This window comes from Saimiri boliviensis, chromosome 12, assembly GCF_048565385.1.
Source record: "Saimiri boliviensis isolate mSaiBol1 chromosome 12, mSaiBol1.pri, whole genome shotgun sequence".
NCBI classification, from domain to species: domain Eukaryota; kingdom Metazoa; phylum Chordata; class Mammalia; order Primates; family Cebidae; genus Saimiri; species Saimiri boliviensis.
Window position 1 is genome coordinate 46,945,231 of NC_133460.1, and position 21,501 is coordinate 46,966,731.

At 38.4% G+C, this 21,501-nt stretch overlaps 1 protein-coding gene across 6 annotated transcripts in view; it reads right to left on the reverse strand.

Moving 5' to 3' along the window:
* The window catches only part of CTNNA3 (catenin alpha 3), a 1,773,069-nt gene that overhangs the window by 1,665,567 nt on the left and 86,001 nt on the right, over positions 1-21,501 (reverse strand). For all 6 annotated transcript variants that reach the window (XM_074382308.1, XM_003928685.4, XM_074382306.1 and 3 more), the window contains one exon: positions 11,060-11,252. In XM_074382308.1, coding sequence (XP_074238409.1) covers positions 11,060-11,252 — 193 coding nt within the window. The remainder of the gene's footprint in view (positions 1-11,059; positions 11,253-21,501) is intronic.

Genomic DNA, 21,501 nt, shown 5'->3' on the forward strand with positions numbered 1-21,501 from the left:
GTGGAGAGTTCTGTAAATGTCTATTAGGTTTGCTTGGTTCAGATCTGAGGTCAAGTCCTGGATATCCTTCTTAATTTTCTATCTCATTGACCTGTCTTATATTGACAGTGGAGTGTTAAAGTCTCCCACTATTATCACGTGGGAATCTAAGTCTCTTTGTAGGTTGTTAAGAACTTGCTTTATGTATCTGGGTACTCCTGTAGTAGGCACATATATATTTAGGATCATTAGCTCTTCTTGTTACATTGATCCTTTTACCACTATGTAATGCCCTTCTTTGTCTCTTTTGATCTTTGTTGGTTTAGTGTCTATTTTATCAGAGACCAGGATTGCAACTCCTGCTTTTTTTTTTTTTTTTTTTTTTTTGCTCTCCATTTGCTTGGTAGATCTTCCTCCATCCTTTTGTTTTGAGCCTATGTGTATCCTTGCATGTGAGATGGGTTTCCTGGATACAGCACACCAATGGGTTTTGACTTTTTATCTAATTTGCCAGTCTGTGTCTTTTGATTAGGGCATTTAGCCCATTTACATTTAAGGTTAATATTGTTATGTGTGAATGTGATCCTGCCATTTTGATGCTAGCTGGTTGTTTTCCCCATTAGTTGATGCAGTTTCTTCATTGTGTCAATGCTCTTTACCATTTGGTACATTTCTGGAGTGGCTGACACTGGTTGTTCCTCTCTATGTTTAGTGCTTCTTTCAGGAGCTCTTGTAAGGCAGGCCTGGTGGTGATGAAATCTATCAGCAATTGCTTGTTCATAAAGGACTTTATTTCTCCTTCACTTATAAAGCTTAGTTTGGTTGGATATGAAATTCTAGGTTGAAAGTTCTTTTCTTTAAGGATGTTGAATATTGGCCCCCCAATGTCTTCTGGCCTGCAAGGTTTCTGCTGAGAGATCCACTGTGAGTCTGATGGGCTTCCCTTGGTGGGTAATCCAATCTTTCTCTCTGGCTGCCCATAGCATTTTTTCCTTCATTTCAATCCTGGTGAATCTGACTGTTATGTGCCTTGGGGTTGCTCTTCTTGAGGAATATCTTTGTGGTGTTCTCTGTATTTCCTGGACTTGAATGTTGGCCTGCCTTGCTAGGTTGGGGAAGTTCTCCCAGATAATATCCTGAAGAGTGTTTTCCAGCTTGGATTCATTCTTCCCATCACATTCAGGTACACCTATCAAACGTAGATTAGGTCTTTTCGCATGATCCCATATTTATTGGAGGCTTTGTTCATTTCTTTGTATTCTTTTTTCTCTAATTTTGCCTTCTCAGTTTATTTCATTGAGTTGATCTTCAGTCTCTGATATCCTTTCTTCTGCTTGGTCAATTCGACTACTAAAACTTGTGTATGCTTCGTGAAGTTCTCACGTTGTGGTTTTTGGCTCCATTAAGTCATTTATATTTTTCTCTAAGCTGTTTATTCTCATTAGCATTTCATCAAACCTTTTTTCAAGGTTGTGAGTTTCTTTGCATTGGGTTAGAATATGTTCTTTTAGCTCAGAGAAGTTTGTTATTACTTTCTGAAGCCTGTTTCTGTCAATTCATCAGACTCATTCTCCATCCATCTTTGTTCCTTTGTTGGTGGTAAGTTGTGATCCCTTGGAGGATGAGAGGCATTCTAATTTAGAGTGTTTTCATACTTTTTGTGCTGGTTTCTTCCCACCTTTGTGGATTTATCGATCTGTGGTCTTTGCAGTTGGTGACTTTAAGATGGGGTCTCTGAGTGGACATCCTTTTCGTTGCTGATGAAGTTACTTCTTTCTGTTTCTTAGTTTTCCTTCTAATAGTCAAGCCACCCTGCTGTAGGACTGCTGGATGTCCACTCCAGATCCTGCTTGCCTGGGGCTCACCTGCAGTGGCTGCAGAACAGTAAGGGTTGCTGCCAGTTTCTTCTTCTGTTATCTTTGTCCCAGAAGGATACCTGCCAGATGTCAGCCTGAGCTCTCCTTTATGAGGTGTCTCTTTGATTATGTAGGGGTCAGGGAGCTGCTTGAGGAAATAGTCTGTCCCTTATAGGAGCTCAAGTGCTGAGCTGTGAGCTCCATTGTTCTGTTCAGAGCTGCTGAGCAGGTACATTTAAGTCTGCTGCAGCAGAACTCATAACTGCCTTTTTTCCCCAGTGCTCTGTCCTGGGAAGGTGGGGCTTTATTTATAAGTTCCTGTCAATCTGCTGCTTTTCTTCAGAGCTGCCCTGCCCAGCAAGGAGGTAGCCTCATCAGAGTCTGCCAGCAGAGGCATTGTTGAGCTACCGTGGGCTCTGCCCAGCTGCTGTGTGAACTTCCTTGTGGTTTTGTTTATAGAGGTATGGTTAGAACTGCCTCTGTAATGGCGGTCTGCCTCAGTAATGGCGGACTGCCTCGGTAACGGCAGACTGCCTTGGTAATGGCGAACACCCTTCTCCCAACAGAGCTGAATCATCCCGGATCCAGAGCATTTCAGATTGCTGGTCTTTGTTGGGGTGGGAACCACCGAGCCAGATCACCTGGCTTCCTGTTTCAGCCTCCTCTTTCTCAGTTGAATGGGCGGCTTTGTCTCCCAGGCATTCCAGGCACCAGTTGAAATGGCCACCCAGATTTGTGTGTTTTGTGGGGAGACCCGGTGTGCCGGCTGAAACAGATGGGCTGGAAACTCGTTGCGCTTTTCAGCCAGGGAATCTCCTGGTCTGTAGGCAGTAATAACTCATTTGAAAATGCAGTGTTCAGTCACCCTCTGTGTTCTTCTCACTGGGAATTGAACTCCAGAACTGTTCCTATTCGGCCATCTTCCCCCACACTCCTCAAACCCATTTATTTTTATGGTTAACATTGACTGATACATGCAGATTTGATCCTACCAACATGTTGTTACCTTGTGTTTACGTAGACTTGATTATATAGTTGCTTTATAGTGCATTGGGTCTATGTACTTAAGTGTGTTTTGCGATGGCTAGTAACAGTCCTTTGTTTCTATATTTAGCACTCCCTTAACCCATTTATACCTGTGCTGGCAATGTTTTCAATTTTTGCAATCAGACCTTGGTGATGACCTTCATCAGTAGGATGTAAATAATTCCCACATGCTTAGTGTTCCAATAATGGAACACTAGGGGTAAACAGGTTTTAAGGATCTCTTGAAAGACAGGTCTAGTACTCAGAACCACCAATTCTCCTGAAAAACTAGGGATTGAAGGCAGGGAGCCAAGTGATCTGGCTCAGCAGGTCTCACCACCACAAATATCAGCAAACTGAAACCCACTGGCTTGAGATTTTCACAGCCAGCACAGCAGTTTGAGGGGAGGGGAGGGGCATCCACCATTACTGAGGCAGTTCTAACCTTGCCTGTGTAAACAAAATCGTAAGGAATTTTACACAGCAGCTGGGCAGAGCCTGCAACGTCTCTGTAGGGAGACTCTGACTAAACACCCTCCTTTCTGGGCAAGGCATCTCTGAAGAAAGGCAGCAGCCCATCAGGGACTCATAAATAAAGCCCCACCTTCCTGAGACAGAGCACTGGGAAAAAGGGACAGTTGTGAGTTCCACTGCAGCAGACTTAAACATCCCTGCCCAGCAGCTCTGAAGGGAGTAACAGAGCTCCCAGCACAGCACTTCAGCTGTAATAAAGGACAGACTGCCTCCTCAAGTAGCTCCCTGACACCCGTATAACCAAAGAGACATCTCATACAGGAGAGCTCTGGCCATTATTATGGTCTATTCATGAATGAATGAATGAACTACTATATGGGGATCTCTCACAGACATACAACATTAAGCAAAACAAATCAGACACAAAATACAACATACTATGTAATCTAACTACTTAAAGTTGAAAAAGAGGCAAAACTTACCTACAGTGTTAGAAGTCAGGATAATAATTACCTTTGAGGTGAGGGAGTAGTAGCTAGTAGAGGACACAAGAAGTGTTCTTAGGGTTCTAATAATATTCTATTTCTTGATGTGGGTGGAGGTTACATTAGTGTGTTCACTATAGGGAAATTTGTTGTTGTTAGACATAATGTGTACACTTTTCTGTATATATGTTATTCTTCAATAAACCATTTAAAACATTAAAAAATAACCACTTGCATAGTTTAGAACAGTGGTCCCCAACCTTTTTGGCACCAGAAACTGGTTTCATGGAATACAATTTTTCCACAGATGGTGGGGTGGGGCGGGGAATGGGGATGGTTTCAAGATGAAACTGTTTCACCTTAAATCATCAGGCATTAGATTCTCATAAAGAGCATGCAACCTAGATTCCTCACATGCACTGTTCACAATATGGTTCACACTCCTATGAGATTCTAATGCTGCATCTGATCTGTCAGGAGGTAGATGAATGCGCACTTGCCTGCCGCTCACCTCCTGCAGTGCGGCCCAGTTCCTAATAGGCCATGTACCAGTACTGGTCCATGGCCCAGGGTTGGGGGCCCCTGGTTTAGAAGCAATGTCTAGAAACTGTAGGGTAATAGAAACTACATAAAGGTAGTATATTTACTACAGGCAAAACATGTAATCTAGACATTATAAACAACTCTTAACTAATTCCTGGGTAATGGCTATATGAGGATTCTATAACTACTTAAAGAAATGCCAAATTTAATACTTTGCCATTGTATAGGTATAAGTGTAGGAGTAAGCTGTAAGATCATGACTAACTATAAGTAATTACTTACAATGGGAACCATCTCTGCTGAATCTCTACACTTCTACCCACATATTACCTTTCCTTTCACCATCTGTCCCTTAAATTACCCATGTTTCACCTTTTATGGATAAGTTCTTTAGATAACCAAAATGCCCACATTATTTATCACTTCAAGTCTATAAATAAAAGCCACTGAAAGCAATAAAACAGAATCTTGTAGTAAGGCTACATAAATTATACTATGTCTTCATTAGAAGAAAAAATTTTCTAAATTTGTCTCAAAATTCTTTAAAATAAGTCAATAAATATATAATAAAGCTATCTCTACTCTCAATAGATTTTCACTTTTCCAATACCCTTGTTAGTTGCTCTTCATTAGTCCTTCACTTACACTACTGGACAAATACCTTTAAAAAACACACACACAAAACTACTTAAAATATGTTTCCAGTATTTGACAGAGTTTATTGGATCAGAATCCATTCTCCTTATACTTCAACCCCACCACTGAGCTTAAAATTCCTTCCAAGCTTTTGGAAACAATGCTCTCACTATCACTATCCCTACTCTCAATAAGATAATCGTTGGCTGTACCCCAAATTCCAGAACCATGTGCCAGTGCATTGCTTTCCTCCAACACTGAAGTCACTGGCAGTAGGTCATTGTGGCAGTTTGTCAAATGAATCACAGGTAAAGGACTTGGTGATCTTTAACCAAATGAATCTGTTGTGCATACAGCAAATGACACGTATAGGTATTTCACACATTATAACAGAACACAGTGAATGATATACCCTGTACAGCATAATCCTGGAATCCAGACTTCTCTTTGAAAACTTCTCTTTAAAATAACTTCCTTTTTTGAGCTAAAAAGATTGACTTACTTAAAAAAAAAAAAAAAGCAAATACCATCTCATGGCAATTATTGTTCCCTTCTGAGAATGACTAATGTCTTACATACTTATTACCAGGCAGTTTATGGAAACTATGTTGAAGAATAGATCATATTTTCCTATAGAAACAATGTCAGAATAGGGCTCATATCCCTTACCAAAGACTCAACAGAGAAACTATAATTATGAAAGTTAACTTGCCATAAAAGCAAAGATAAGACTATTATAAAATTTTATAATATAAAGTGACAGAAGGATGCTTCAACTTTTTAATTTATTTAACAAACACTTAACAGTTATCTGTATGTGTCAGGCATTGGTAATCAAATAACACCTGGTACCTGCCACACTCAATAAATTAACTAACAGTCAAGATTTACTAAACAAGTATATCAATGTTTACTATATGGGGTGGTCAGTGTCATGAATGAGAGATGTTCAGAGTCTGTGAGGACACAGAAGATAGTCATCTAAATCAGTATCGAGGGGTCAGGAAACACTTCCTGGAAAAGATGACCTGGGCTCAGCTTTGCTACGTCAGTAAGAACTGGCTGAATTAGAAAGGCAATCCAAGTGACAGGAATATGATCATATTCTGCATAACAACATTTTGATCAACAACAGATGCATACATGATAGTGGTTCCACAGGATTACAGTAGAGTCAGAAAGCTCCTATTGCCAGAAAGCTCCTCATCGCCATAATAGCATTGTAGTGCAATGCCTGTGGGTTTTGGTGACACTGATGTAAACAAATCTCTGATGCTGACTTTTTATTGCCATTTTAGACTACTCCTACTTATTATAAAAAAAAAAAAAAAAGATAACTGTGAAACAGCCTCCAGAAGGTCTTTCAGGAGATATTCCAAACGAAGGCATTGTTATCATAGGACATGAAAATTCCCGCGCATGGTATTGCCCCTGAAGACCTTTCAGTGGGACAAGATATGAACATGGAAGGCAGTGATAAAGATAACCGTGGCCCTGTGTAGGTCTAGGCTAATGGGTGTATTCGTGTCTTAGATTTTAGTAGAGAACTTTAAACAGTAAAAAAATAATAATAATTAAAAATTTTAAAAAGAAAAAAAGCTGCTAGAACCGGTGGCTCACGCCTCTAATCCCAGCATTTTGGGAGGCTGAGGTGGGCAGATCATGAGGTCAAGAGATTGAGACCATCCTGGCCAAGAGGGTGAAACCCTGTCTCTACTAAAAATACAAAAAATTAGTTGGGCATAGTGGTGCATACCTATAATCCTAGCTATGCGGAAGGCTGAGACAGGAGAATCACTGGGGTCCAGGAGGCAGAGGTTGCAGTGAGCTGAGATCATGCCACTGCACCCTAGTCTGGTGACAGAGCAAGACTCTGTCTCAAAAAAAAAAAAAAGAAAAGAAAAGAAAAAAAGCTTATAGAATAAGGACATAAAGAAAGAAAATATTTTTGTGCAGCTGTACAATGTTTGTGTTAATCTAGGTATTACTGCAATAGACAAAAACTTTTAAAAAATTTAAGTTTATAAAGTAAGCTAAGTCTAACTTATTACAGAAGAATGAAAAATATTTTTAAATAAATTTAGGGTAGCCAAACTGTATATTGTTTATAAAGTCTACAGTGACATTCAGTAATGTCCTAGGCATTCACCACTCACTGGCTCACCCAAAGCAACTTACAGTCCTGCAACTTCCATTCATTGCATGTGCCCTACACAGGTATATCAATTTTTAATTTGTATACCATATTTTTACTGTGCTTTTTCTATGTTTGGATATACAAATACTTACTGCTATTCTATATTACTAATTGCCTGTAGCATTCAGTATAGTAACATGCTGTACAGGTTTGCAGCCTAGGAACAACAAGCTATACTATATGGCCTAGGTGTGTTGTAGACTACACCATCTAAGTTTGTGTAAGCATACTCTATGATGTTCACACAATGACAAAATACCATATGGATGCATTTCTCAAACATGTCCACATTGTTAAGTAAGGTGTAACTGTAGCTAGTAACACATGCACAGAGGTATAAAGCAAAATGGAACATTCAAGAAGCTGCAAGTTCCTGTTTGGAGGGATATTTGAGGGAGGAGCAGTCACAGGAAATGAGGTGCAAGACAATGGTAGAAGCCAAATCATGAAATGCTTTGGAAGGTAGGTTTAAAAGTTTGAACTTTATTGAAAAAGATAGTCTCCCCGATCCTCTAACAGCTACTAAAAATGATTTTAAGCAGACAGTCTCCCTGATCTTCCAACAGCTACTAAAAATGATTTTAAGCAGAGAAGTAAAATGAGTATATTTTCATTTCTAAAAGATCTGTTTGATTTTACTATGGAGGAAGGCTAATGTAATAATCCTGAACGCATGAAGCAACGTGAGGAATAGAGTAGAAAGAGCAGATATGAGAGATACAAGGAGAAAAAATTCATTGAACCTGACTGATGAAATAATTATATATCAAACCCCTATGACATCATATGTACCCTGAACCTAAAATAAAAATTTTAGAAAATTTTTTAAAAGTTCATTGAACTTAGACATTAATTGGAAGCAACAGTGGAATGACAGGAAGAGTCTAAACTGACTTGGTGACAAAGCTGATGATCAAGAACAAGGACAGAGTGGGTCTGAGGTGGTAAGAAGCAAGGAAAAACAACAAATATGTTTCTTTTTTTTTGAGATGGAGTTTTGCTCTTGTTACCCAGGCTGGAGTGCAATGGCACCATCTCGGCTCACTGCAACCTCCACCTCCTGGATTCAGGCAATTCTCCTGCCTCAGCCTCCTGAGTAGCTGGGATTACAGGCACATGCCACCATGCCCAGCTAATTTTTTTGTATTTTTAGTAGGGATGGGGTTTCACCATGTTGACCAGGATGATCTCAATCTCTTGACCTCATGATTCACCCGCCTCGGCCTCCCAAAGTGCTGGGATTACAGGCGTCAGCCACCTCACCTGGCCCACAACAAATATATTTCAAATTATCTTGTGCATTATGTTTTCTATATATTGTCTGAAGAATATCTATAAAATATAAATTATGTATAACATATATAACAAAGTGTAGCCATTATGGAAAACACTGCGGAGGTTCCTAAAGAAATGAGAAACTGAACTACCATAAGAGCTAGCAATCCCTCTTCCGGGTATATCACTGAAGTAAACGAAATCACCACTTCATAAAGATATGTGCACTCCCATATTCACTGTTCCATTATTTACAATAGTCAAGACATGAAAACAACCTAAGCATCCATCAAGAGATGAATAGATAAAGAAATTTGTCTATACATACAACATCAAAAAGGAGATCCTGCCATTTGTCACAACTGTAGGAGTTCAGTCAGGGTGGTGGCATAAGTATTAAGGAAAGAATATTAGAGAAAGTTATATAGTCACAAAACTTCTTGAAAGACCGAGAAATCTGCATAGTTTCAGTAGAAGTTTCAGCTGAATGCAGCCTTATCCCCTTTACCTTTAGTTGATAAGAAAAGCAAATAGCTAGGAAATGTGGGGTAGTTTATGTGAATAACTTGTTTACCCATGTGGTCCTATAAACTAACCTTTGATATTTCAGATGGCTTTCGCAGGGGGAGGTCAACTAAGGATATTACCCACTAATGGTATTTGCTTTAGGCCTCAGAACCTGTCCTTTAATCTTTAACCTCTAGTGGTGTTGACTCAGACTTTTGTCATTAAATGTGTGCTGAATAAAGGCCAGTGAGGCCAGCATGTAAGGGCCAGCAGCGGCTATCTCTTTACAGCACTCTCCTTGAGTGTCTGTTAGCAGCCTAGACACCCCAGCCCACTCATTCACTGTATTCTGTGTTTGGGTGTACATTATTCATCCATTGCTGAGTCAGAGTCTGCAGGACAGACCCCCGCAAACATGGATGAAACTGGAGGACATCATGCTAAGTAAAATAAGCTAGACATAGAAAGAAAACTATTGCATATCACTTATATGTAGAATCTTTGTTTAAGAAAGTCACCTAGACAGAGATAGAGAATAACACAGTATCTACCAGGGGCTGGGGGCAGGAGTGAGGAAGTGGGCCAATCCAGGTCAAAGGATACAAAGTTGCAGTTACAAAGAAGGAACAACTCTAGAGATCTAACATACAACATGAAGACTATAGTTAATAATGTTGTATTCAGGAGTTTTACTAAATGAGTAAATTTAGATGCTCTTGCTACACACACACACACACACACACACACGAATGGGTAACTGTGAGATGATGACTATGTCAATTTATTTTATTATAGTAACCATTTTACTATTTATGTGTATTCCATAACATCATGTTGTATACCTTAAATATACACAACAAAATTTATTTAAAAAATAAATTTATGCGGTGGCTCAAGCCTGTAATCCCAGCACTTTGGGAGGCTGAGGCGGGTGGATCACAAGGTCGAGAGATCGAGACCAACCTGGTCAACATGGTGAAACCCCGTCTCTACTAAAAATACAAAAAATTAGCTGGGCATGGTGGCGCGTGCCTGTAATCCCAGCTACTCAGGAGGCTGAGGCAGGAGAATTGCCCGAACCCAGGAGGCAGAGGTTGCGGTGAGCCGATATCGCGCCATTGCACTCCAGCCTGGGTAACAAGAGCGAAACTCCGTCTCAAAAAAAATAAATAAATAAATAAATTTATGTAAATATAAAAATTTTTAAGTATATAACAAATAATCCCCTGTCATACATTTGACATAAAGTTTACTGTGACTAGTATATTCATTTTAATTATTTAATTAGCAAAGACTTCTTGATTTTCTTAAAGTTATCTTGGGGGTTGATGGAGAAAAATATATTAAAATCCCAAGTCTCTTTTACAAAGCCAAACAAAAAAATTTAACTTTCCTTTTCCTCCCAAAATAGATACTTGCAGAAAGCTGATATATTCGAAATCATCCTACTAACCAAAAAAGTTCAGCAATTATTTTAAAACTATCTACAGATGAGACTTATATTTATTAGAAAATTGCTGTATTATCATAAGTAAAGATCTCAAAAAGATTAGACATATGCTTTTATTATGTAATATTAACAAGCAGGAACTTGGCTCATGCATAGTTTATGCAAAGCATTTTTTTTTTAAGTTTCGGAAATGTAAACCTCCAGAAAATTGCAAAGTTAAAAATGTACTTCTGTGACGGTCAGGTCTGAAACTTCTGTTTCCCAACTGTTACAAGGAACTTCATAATTTATTTATGTATAGACAAATCTTCAGCTTCATTAGTCATTTCTCACTATATTCTATGACCAAAAAAGGGTACTCTTCTCTTTGTTTTTTATGGAAAAGCTATGGCGAGGCGGGGGAGGAAGAGGAATTGCCTGGGGGACCAAACGACTAAAAAGAAGAGCCCACAGTGGGACTGAGCCTTGGAGCTGTCTAATGAGCCTCTCTGCCTCCCACAGCTAGCTCCTCACAGCTCTGCAAAAGATTGAAAAACAGAAGCCAACTAAAACAAAACACTCACAAATCCAATTTGGTGACTAACACCCTAAAGATACGCAGCTTACTCCTGATCCGGACTAGAGTACTCACTTTCTTTGCGAACTTCCTCAAGTGAAGCAGTAAGCTCATTCTTTAGAACTGTAGCTTCCCGGGCAATCTTCTCTCCCTTGTCTAATAAATTCCAAGTTGCTTCCTCCACAGAAGCTAGAAGAACACTGGCTCTTTTTGAACGTCCTTTTTTCCTGTTGGAAGGGTTCTGGGGACAGTTTACAAGTGTGGTAACCTAAAATTGAAAAAAATACAAAGTACTCAATTGACAAATTGTAAGGAGAACACAGTCCTGGGATATTACAGCCCAGAACGAAAGGAAGTATAGTTGACTCTTGAGCATCTCAAGGGTTAGCGGTGCCAACCCACTGAGCAGTTGAAAATCTGAGTATAACTTTCAACGCCTCAAAAACATAACTACTAATACCTACCACTGACCAGAAGCCTGATAACACAGTCAATTAACACAGATTTTGTATCTGTATGCACTATATAACTATACTCTTACACTAAGATAAGCTAGAGAGAAGATAGTATAATTTAAACAATCATAAGGAAGAAAACATAATTACAATTCAATAAGTAGAAGTGGATCATCATAAAGGTCTTCATCCTCATCATATTCATATTCCTGAGGAAGAGGAAGAAGAGAAGGGGTTGGTCTTGCTGCCTCAGCAGTGTAAGAGCCAGAAAAGATGGAGGAGGTAGAAGGGAAGGCAGGAGAGGCAGGCATACTTGGTGTAACTTTTATTGAAAAAAAAATCCAAATAACAGTGGACCTGCGCAGTTCAAACCAGTGTTGTTCAAAAGTCATCTGTATTTCATAGTAACATGACTCATTTCCAGTGCTGTTGGCACATCTGCAAAAGTCAAGTCATGGCACCAAGAACAGCGCATTGGCCACCATGGAGTTCCCAACTAAAGACAGGAAAGAAGTGAGAGCCATAGAGATTGAATCTCAAAATATACACATTAAAATGTCCCTCTCTTCAACTATCCCACTCATCAAATCATTTCCGTGTTAAATATTTACTGGACACCCACTTTCTACATTGTTCTGGATGATGGAAAAATAATGCATTTCATGCTTTCATGGAGTTTACATTGTTAGTATTGGCAGCATACAATAAACACATAAACAAATAAAAAATGTAAGGCTTAGCAAATGTTTTGAGGAAAAACAAAGTTGGGGGAGAGAACAGAGTGAGCCAGGGTGGGAGTCAGTGGTGGTCAGGAAAGGCCTCTCAACAGGCGACTGACTGGGACCAGTTTGAGAGGCCAAATGAGTTAGGGGAAAGTATAGGAGACAGATCTGAGAGGTTACAAAAGGCAAGAGAGTAGGTCATAGTAAGGATTTGGCCTTTGCCCTCTGAGGCAACCACTGTTTTATATGATTCCGAATGTTTCTCCCTCCCCTAATATTAGTTATCTCTATTCTCAGCCTAAATAAACTAATACTGACTTCGTTATAATTATTTTGGCTCCCTCTTAATGTAGATTGCTGGCTAAAAAGTGGTATAAATTTTATTGTACAATTATTTGATATTTTGGAGATAAATTTCTACTTCTCTCATTTTTGACTGTTTTATCAGAGTTCTATATTTTTATATGAAGTTTCTGTAATTAAAACAATGCACATATACTCAGGCTTCTAGAGCATTCTTCCAGTAGTAAAACTAGAACAAACTCCTCAACACTAGTATATGAAGTGATAAATGTATTAATTAGCTTGATTTAATCATTTTACAATGTATATATACAACGCATATATCAAAACATCACAGGGTATACCATAAATATATACAATATACAAATTTTATTTGCCAATTTTAACTTAATAAAGCTTGGGGAAAAAAACAAAAACAAAAAAAGAAAGAAACAAATCTTAACAAATACAATAACAAACTCATAATAAGAACATTACTTCAAAATAAAAATTAAGCTTCTGTATTTGGAACAAAAACATCATACTCAATTATATTATTTTAAAAAACACCCATTTCTTAATTAAATCTTGAATCACAATTACAAGTTTTGGATTAAATTTTTGTAAACAAAGCTTTAAAATCACCATCGTAAAGGAGTGGGAGAAAGGAAAAAAACAACTTGTATCTAATATTTAAAATAGAAGACCTGAAACTCCTATTGAAAACTAAGCTGCTGCAAGTCATGAAACAGTGGATGCTCATAATAATAATGCACCACATCTTGACAGCAAACTACATAACATTTCCTGCTTAGCAGCCTCCAGATATTTTGCTTGTTGGTTGTTTATGGAGCATTTGATGTTTGTTTACTTGGATATCTGGACCCAGTTTTCATCAACAAACTAAAAAAAGACTTAATAAGTTATGTGGAAAATATGTAGATGAAAATCATTTTTGTCTGCCCTCCTACCCTCCTCCCCTTATTCAACAGATCCTCTGTTTCATTCTAATTTGCTTTATTTCCATGTTCATCACCCAGAGTGGAAGGTCCTGTGGCAGGCCTTTGTTTGCTCTCTTAGAAAGTAAGAACAATCATTATTATCCTGTAAGACTGGGGAAGGTCAAATGAGGTAAAGTATTTTGTAAACTGCATAATATGACACAAATATTTGTTGGCATTTCATGTATATTTTCTAGTTTGTTCCCCACATGGGTTCAGAAAATTGGTTATGGGAATCCTTATCAAAGGTATTCTATCTGGACCTAAGCTTATCTTGCTCTTGGGGCTCCACATGCTAAACGTGATAAAGGCAGTTAACAAAGCACATTCCATATGCTTTACAAGGAGCTAAATAGATTATGTGTCTTTATCATGGATTATATAAAAATAATAATAAACCTGATTTACTGCATGGGTTTTCACAAATTCCAAAGGCAAATATCTCACTCTTCTCAGTTCAATTTATATATTGAGAGTTAAAAGGTATTTGTCTAGATTAAGACAAATTATAACACCTAGTTTAAAACCTTTGTTTAAAATGAAGAATAAGTATCATTGTCTGAAATGTTCCCTCAGAATGTATTTTAAGTGCCACAATTCATGATGCTTCCCACTGCACATTCCTCCTCCATTGTTCAGATCCTCCATGCACCAAATGTTTTCCATAGAATAGCCTAGGCTTTGAAATTAAAATGAGCATTCCAGAAATGCTTTGTTCCTTATAATAAGTGCCAGAGAAGTAAGAAATGTGAAAAGAACATTATATAAGAACACTGTGCTTCCATAAAAAAAGGCAATTGCAACTTGCAAGTTCTTCACTTTTCTAAGTTGTTTGTACCTACATCTTCTTTTAAAATACTACAATGCGGTTATTAGATATTGATTAAAGTCAAGTGATGTTTTCAATCATTCCTTTTATTTCAGAAAGTAAACATGGCTTGACAATCCTTTGGGAAAAAAGGAAAGCTGAAACTATATTTTTTTAACCAACTCACCTAAGAGACGTAACTTATTTCTATCAGTGACTGTGACTCACCATAGCAGATGATTCTCACCAAGGGGGAAGATGGGAGGGTGCATATCCTACTTGAAAAGGTCTCCCACCTCTTGAAGGAATACCAACAACCAGTAAAATTAGCTTTCAAGTTATCCTGTAAAATAAATCCTGTGTCCTCATTTTCTTTTTCAGTACGAAATCAGTTATATTTCTGTAAGTAACATAAAAATTTGAATTGGAACTTGCAACGAAGATGATTCTAATGTAGGGTCCGAGCCCTTGTCTTGCTAACTTTACCTTTTGTCACTGATACACAACCCTCTCATTCCCCTCTTTCTCGGACTTGAGGGATCCCTCTCATATAGGAAATCTACAAGCTTGCAGCATTAGAGAGCTTGAGTTTGCCATTTTCTTTAGTCTGTAAATCTGTGCTAAGTTACGAAGACACACCTTCATCATAGTTAAAGGAAGGAGCTTCCATTGAAATGGTGCTAAATTAAAGGTTTCAACTAATTTATAAAAAAGAAATTCTCACTCCATTAATTCTACAAGTTTAACATTCCACAAAATCAGATATATTTTAAATGGTGTGTAAAAAGATTTATATGTTAAAATTGAGGGAAAAAATTGTTTTTATAGATTTTCCTAATTCAGATGTGCTTCTCTAGATGCTCTAAAGATGCTGAAAATTAAATTGATAAACTCTTAATCTAGCCATCAACTGTCATTATACAGAGCCACACTAGCATACAATAGGAACTCTGTAGAATATGTTGTGACTTACTTTTATTTGTTGTATCCGTGCAACAATTGCTTTAGCATCTCAGATGCTAGCTTTGTGAAATGTCTTTTTTAATGCCAACCCTTGGGTAACACAATTATATTCTATAACCTTGTTCCTTCCCAATATAGTTCCAATTTTTTTAAATTCTACTTTCATTATAGAATAAAAAAGCCATGTTAACAGCCATCTCTTTTCTTGTTTATTAGCTAAACCACTTTGAATTTTAATCTTCCTCCAATAGCTCACAGGAGCCTTCAGGGATACTTTCACTCCCTTGAGTTAATTTTAATGTATGAAATAAAGTATAAGACATTTAAGCTATGTTAATTAGCTGAAACTTCAACAGTGTTCTGAAAGAAAGTAGAAGGGTAGAAAAATAAAACTGCCTATAGATAAGTAAAAACAGTGATCTTTCTAAGTAAAAACTGTGAGTCTCAGCGAGGAGAGGGGGTGTCCCTTCTTCAAGTCACTGATAATTTCAACTGTTTTTTCACTTCTACCAAAAACAACCCGACTGAATTCACGAAAGTACAGAGGAAGATTAAAGGGTTGAGAACCCAAAAAAACACATGCCTGTAGATAACAAACAGCCCCCCAAACCAACTTCCATCTTCTTTTAATTCCTTTCAAGCCAATAAACACTTACTGTGCACATATTTTGTTCAAAATAATACCCTAAGTATTCAGGAAATAAATATGAATAAGCTCCAATATGGCAATAAGAGAAATACACAACTAGTTGCAACATAAAAGGCAGAATAATAACTATTTACCCTTATATAAGTACAAAGAAAGTGCTGCCAAAAATGCAAACATTCACAAGGATTAAGTAGGGCTTCCCAGAAGAGCCTTTAAGAACAGATAATCTTCGATCAGAAGAGACAGAAGGGAGGTACATAAGCCAGGGAAAGAAAACTGTGTGCAAAGGGAAAGAGGCAAAAATTTATTTTGTCTAAAAGTAGCAGATAGTCAAACTTAGCAAACCATGGGGTAAAAACAAGAAATGGGGTGAGAAGGCTAAGAAATAGGTCGCATCTTGAATAAAAAGTTATAAAAGTCAAGGAAAGAGTTAATGTTTAATTTAATAGGTGATAGAAAATGAAAACACAGCATGGCCCAAAGTAGAGAAGTCTTTGTCCACCAACATGCCTCTCCACCATCAGTATTTTTTACCTCTAACCTTGAAGTTTCTGCTTCAGGTTAGAGGTAAAAAAAAATACTGATGGTGGGGTATTGACGGACCTCTAACCTGAAGCAGAAACCCAGAGATCATCTGGGCTTCTCTTCTCTCATCTTCCTCTCCAAGTTCTTGTCATCCATGACACAGAAATAGGGAATCAATCTCTGCCCCATCTACCAATCTATCATTATGAAAAGTGTGTGCAATGATCGTGCCCCTCATTGAGTCTTTCATGAAGCCTCTCCTAAGAGATCTCACTGCCTCCACACCAGCTCTACATTCCCACTAGAGCCCTTGAAAATGTAAATCTGTGGTATTTGCACTACCTGTAGGCGACCTGTTGCCTAGAAGCAAAGTCCAAACTCTTTAGCATAGCTTATGAGGCAATGTTGATCTTACTCCTGACTAAATTTTCATTTTCATCTATTTGTAGAGTCCAACCAGACTCTACAAAACTGCTTGTTAGGGTCAGAACAGGAAATGTTCAGCAATCTCAACCTGGGGTGACTCCCTCCCCTCACAGCCCATTGTTCATAGCTCTTACATCACTCATTATACTGTCTTGTAATTACCTGTTAACATATTGCCTCCTCTGCTCTACCATGAACTCAATAAGGACAGGGGCCATGTTTGACTCATCCTAATAACACAGAGCCAGTGTACTGGGAAAAATAAACAGTGGTTGACTTGATGAAAAAAATACAAAATGAATGAAACCATACACTTTAGAAGCCTTTAAACCAAGAGCCACAATGTTCAGTAATTCCTACAAGATTACCAAAAGAATGGGTTGCTACAGCAAAATTCAAGTTTAGTGATAGCACATGGTAGCTTTCATTAAAAGGAAGTCTTTAATGTGGGATTTTCTGCTATATCTCCTGTCTAGTTTAGTTGGGGTCTGATCAGTTCAAAGTTATCAAGTATATTATATTCAGTCTTTTTTTGCTCTCCCCTAAAAAGACAGATCACCATAATTCATTTCAAACTATAAATAAAAAGAGCAGGTACATCCTTTTTATTACTCATTTTTTTCATTTTTTCAATCCTTTTATTAGTCTTCTAGGGCTGCCAAAACAAAATACCGCAGACTGGGTGGCTTAAGCCAGGGGTCCCCAACCTTTTTGGTACCAGATATCTGTTTTATGGAAGACAACTTTTCCACAGACCAGAGTGGGGTAGATGGTTTCAGGATGATTCGTGCATATTACATTTATTATTTACTTTATGTTTTTATTACATTGTAATGTATAATGAAATAACTATACAACTCACCATAATGTACAATCAGCAGGAGCCCTGAGCTTGTGTTTTCTGCAATTAGACGGTCCCATCTGGGGGTGACAGGAGACAGTGACAGATCATCAGGCATTAGATTCTCATAAGGAGTAAGCAACCTAGATCACAATAGGGTGCTCCCATGAGAATCTAATGCCGCTGCTGATCTGACAGGAGGTGGAGCTCAGGCAGTAATGCAAACGATGCAGGGTGGCTATCAATACAGAAGTTTCTCTTGCTTACCCGCCCACCACTCATCTCCTGTTGTGTGGCCCAGTTCCTAACAGGCCATGGACAGGCACCAGTTGGGGTACTCAACTGGTACTGGCACTGGAGGCCTAGGGATTGGGGACCCCTAGGTTAAACAACAGAAATGTATTTTTTTTTTTTACAGTTCTGGAGGTGAGAAGTCCAAGACCAAGGTGTCAACAGGTTTGGTTTCTCCTGAGGCCTCACTCCTTGGCTATCGGATGGCTGTCCTCTCTCTGTGTCTTCACATGTATGCACACAACCATGGTGTCTTTCCCATACAGCCTAATCTTCTCTTCTGATAAGGACACCAGTCATATTGGATTAAGGTCCACCCAAATGACCCCATTTTAATTTAATTACTTCTATATCCAAAGGCCCTAACTCCAAATACAGTCACATTCTGAAGCACTGGGGTTAGGGCTTCAATACATGAATTTGGGGGTAGGGAATGACACAATTTAACCCAAAACAATCTTTACCACAAATGATACAAAAAGTGTAAAACAACCATAACCTTTTTAAAAATATAATTTAGGGTTTTGTATGCTAGATTAACAACCACTGCTAACATAAGCCATTACTCAGAGCTATTAAGGGACAAGAATAAAGCACATGTAGATCCCTCTCCAATTCCACCAGCGCTCTGTGCCACACAGATGGCATAACAAAGCAAAGAGATTTACATGTTAAACACATAAGCAGCTGTAGCTAAATATCCTAATCCAAGAAGTACACTTACTCCTGGATAAATATGGAGCTAAACAACTAGGAAAAGACCACATGCTGAGACTAATACCAAATTAATTTTTTCCAGTTTTTACTTAACCACTTACCACCCCAAAATAAACAACTTTGGACTCCATCATTCAACAAATATTGATGACGCACCTACACTATGCCAGAAGAACACAGCAATGAGCCTCCTTCTAAGGAGAGGGGACAGAGAATAAACAAATACGTAAGTAATTGTGTAATGAAATGGCAGGTATTCTTTTTTTTTTTTTTTTTTTTTTTTTTTTTTTTTTTTTTTTGAGATAGAGTCTCACTCTATCACCCAGGCTAGAGTGCAGGGGTGCAATCTTGGCTCACTGCAAGCTCTGACTCCTGGGTTCAAGTGATTCTCATGCCTGAGCCTCCCAAGTAGCTGGTAATACAGGTGCCTGCCACCATGCCCAGCTAATTTTTGTGTTTTTAGTAGAGATGGGTTTCACCACGTTTGCCAGGCTGGTCTCAAACTCCCAACCTCAAGTGATCTGCCTGCCTCAGCCTCGAAAATGCTCAGATTACAGGTATGAGCCACTGCACCTGGCCAGTAGCAGGTATTGACAGATGCTATGAGAAAAGTTAAGCAGGGTAACAAAATAAAGAGGGAAGGGGAAGGGCTAGTTTAGATTCGGTATTAGGGAAAGTATCTCTGATTCAGTGAGAAGGACCCAAGGAAATAGAAGAATAAGACATTTTTAAATATCTGGAGGAAAACATCCCAAAGAGAAGAGGCAAATGCAGAGCAAGAGCTTGACTGTGGTATTCCAGGAGCAGCAGGAAGGTTGGTATTGAGGCACCAAATTGTGCAGGCCTTGTAGATGAACACCACCTACACTCTCAATTCTCTTCTTATGACTAGAAGTTACTGAAGTGCTTGAAACAGGAAAGTAACATGATCTGCCCCAAAATTTTACAGCATCATTCTAAATGCTCTATGCAAAACAGACTAGACAGTGGGCAAGGATGGGATGAGGACTAGAAGAAGGGAAAGCAGTTACGAGGCCATAGCGATAGCCCAAGTGAAGACCATGCTGGCTTTTTTGAGTAAGCAGTGGTGGAGTTAAGAAGTGACAGAATTTTGGTATATTCTGAAGTGTCAACAAGGTTTGCTGACAGATTGGATATGGATTATGAAAGCAATATGGCATTAAGGATGACTCTGGCATATGACCTGAGCAGCTGGGTAAATGAGGGCAATATTTACTTAGATGAGGTAAGTAAAGAGACATGATTAGGAAGGGAAATCAAGAGTTCATGGATCACCATGGCATTAGCCATGTCAAATTTGCCTTTTAGAATTTCTAAAGTGGAGACCAGTATACAATTCTGGAATTGAAAGATGTAAAAGCTGGAGATATGTTTCGTATAGCTTACCTTTTCAATTTAATTGTTCACTTATCAGTAGTTTTGCTGGTCTTACCAAAATTTTAAACATGTTTAGGGGAAAAAAAATTTTTAAATCAAAGATTGAATGAGATATCTCAAAAACTATGTATAACTGGAGAAGAAGTCACAGGACTGACCATGGAATACTGTGCAGCCATAAAAAATGATGAGTTCGTGTCCTTTGTAGGGACATGGATGAACCTGGAAACCATCATTCTCAGCAAACTGACACAAGAGCATAAAATCAAACACTGCATGTTCTCACTCATATGTGGGTATTGAACAATGAGAACACATGGACACAGGGAGGGGAGCATCACACACACTGGGGTCTGTAGGGGGGAACTAGGGGAGGGACAGTGGGGGGCGGGGAGTTGGGGAGGGATAACAGGGGGGAAAATGCCAGATATAGGTGAAGGGGAGGAAGGCGGCAAACCACGTTGCCATGTATCTACCTATGTAACAATCTTGTATGTTCTTCACATGTACCCCCAAACCTAAAACACAATAAAATATATTGTGTTTTAGGTTTGGGGGTACATGTGAAGAAAAGAAAAAAGAGAAACTCCAACAATTAGGTGTAGTATTTCTCAGGAAATCCAACTGTTGACATATTAATTCTAGTACATGTAGATTTTGTCATTTTAAACATTACTATTAATTAGGGAAATGCCAGTTTTTTAAACTAAATTTAATATTTGTTTTATAACTTTTAAGTTCAGGGGTACATGTGCAGATTTCTTACATAGGTAAACTCATGTCATGAAAAGTTGTTGTACAGATTATTTCATCACCCAGGTATTAAGCCTAGCACCCAACAATTATTTTTTCTGATTCTCTCCCTCCACCATCTGGTAGGCCCCAGTGTCTATTGTTCCCCTGCGTGTGTCCATGTATTCTCATCATTTAGTTCCTACTTGTAAGTGAGAACATGTGGTATTTGGTTTTCTGTTTCTGTATTAGTTTGTTAAAGATAATGGCCTCCAGCTCCTTCCATGCTCCTACAAAGGATATAATCTCATTCTTTTTCATGACAGCATAGTATTCCATGGTGTGTATATACCACATTTCCTTTATCCAGTCTACCACTGATGGACATTTAGGTTGATTCCATGACTTTGCTATTGTGAATGGTACTGCAATGAACATGCATGTGCATATGTCTTTACGGTGGAATGATTTATATTACTCTGGCTATACATCCAGTCATGGGAATACTGGGTCAAGTGGTAGTTGTTTTTAGGTCTTTGAGGAACTGCCACACTGTTTTCCACAATGGCTGAACTAATTTACACTCCCACCAACAGTGTGTAAGCATTCCTTTTTCTCTGCAACCTCTCCAGCATCTGTTGGTTTGTATTTTTTTACTTTTTAATAATAGCCATTCTGACTGGTTTGAAATGGTATCTCATTACGGT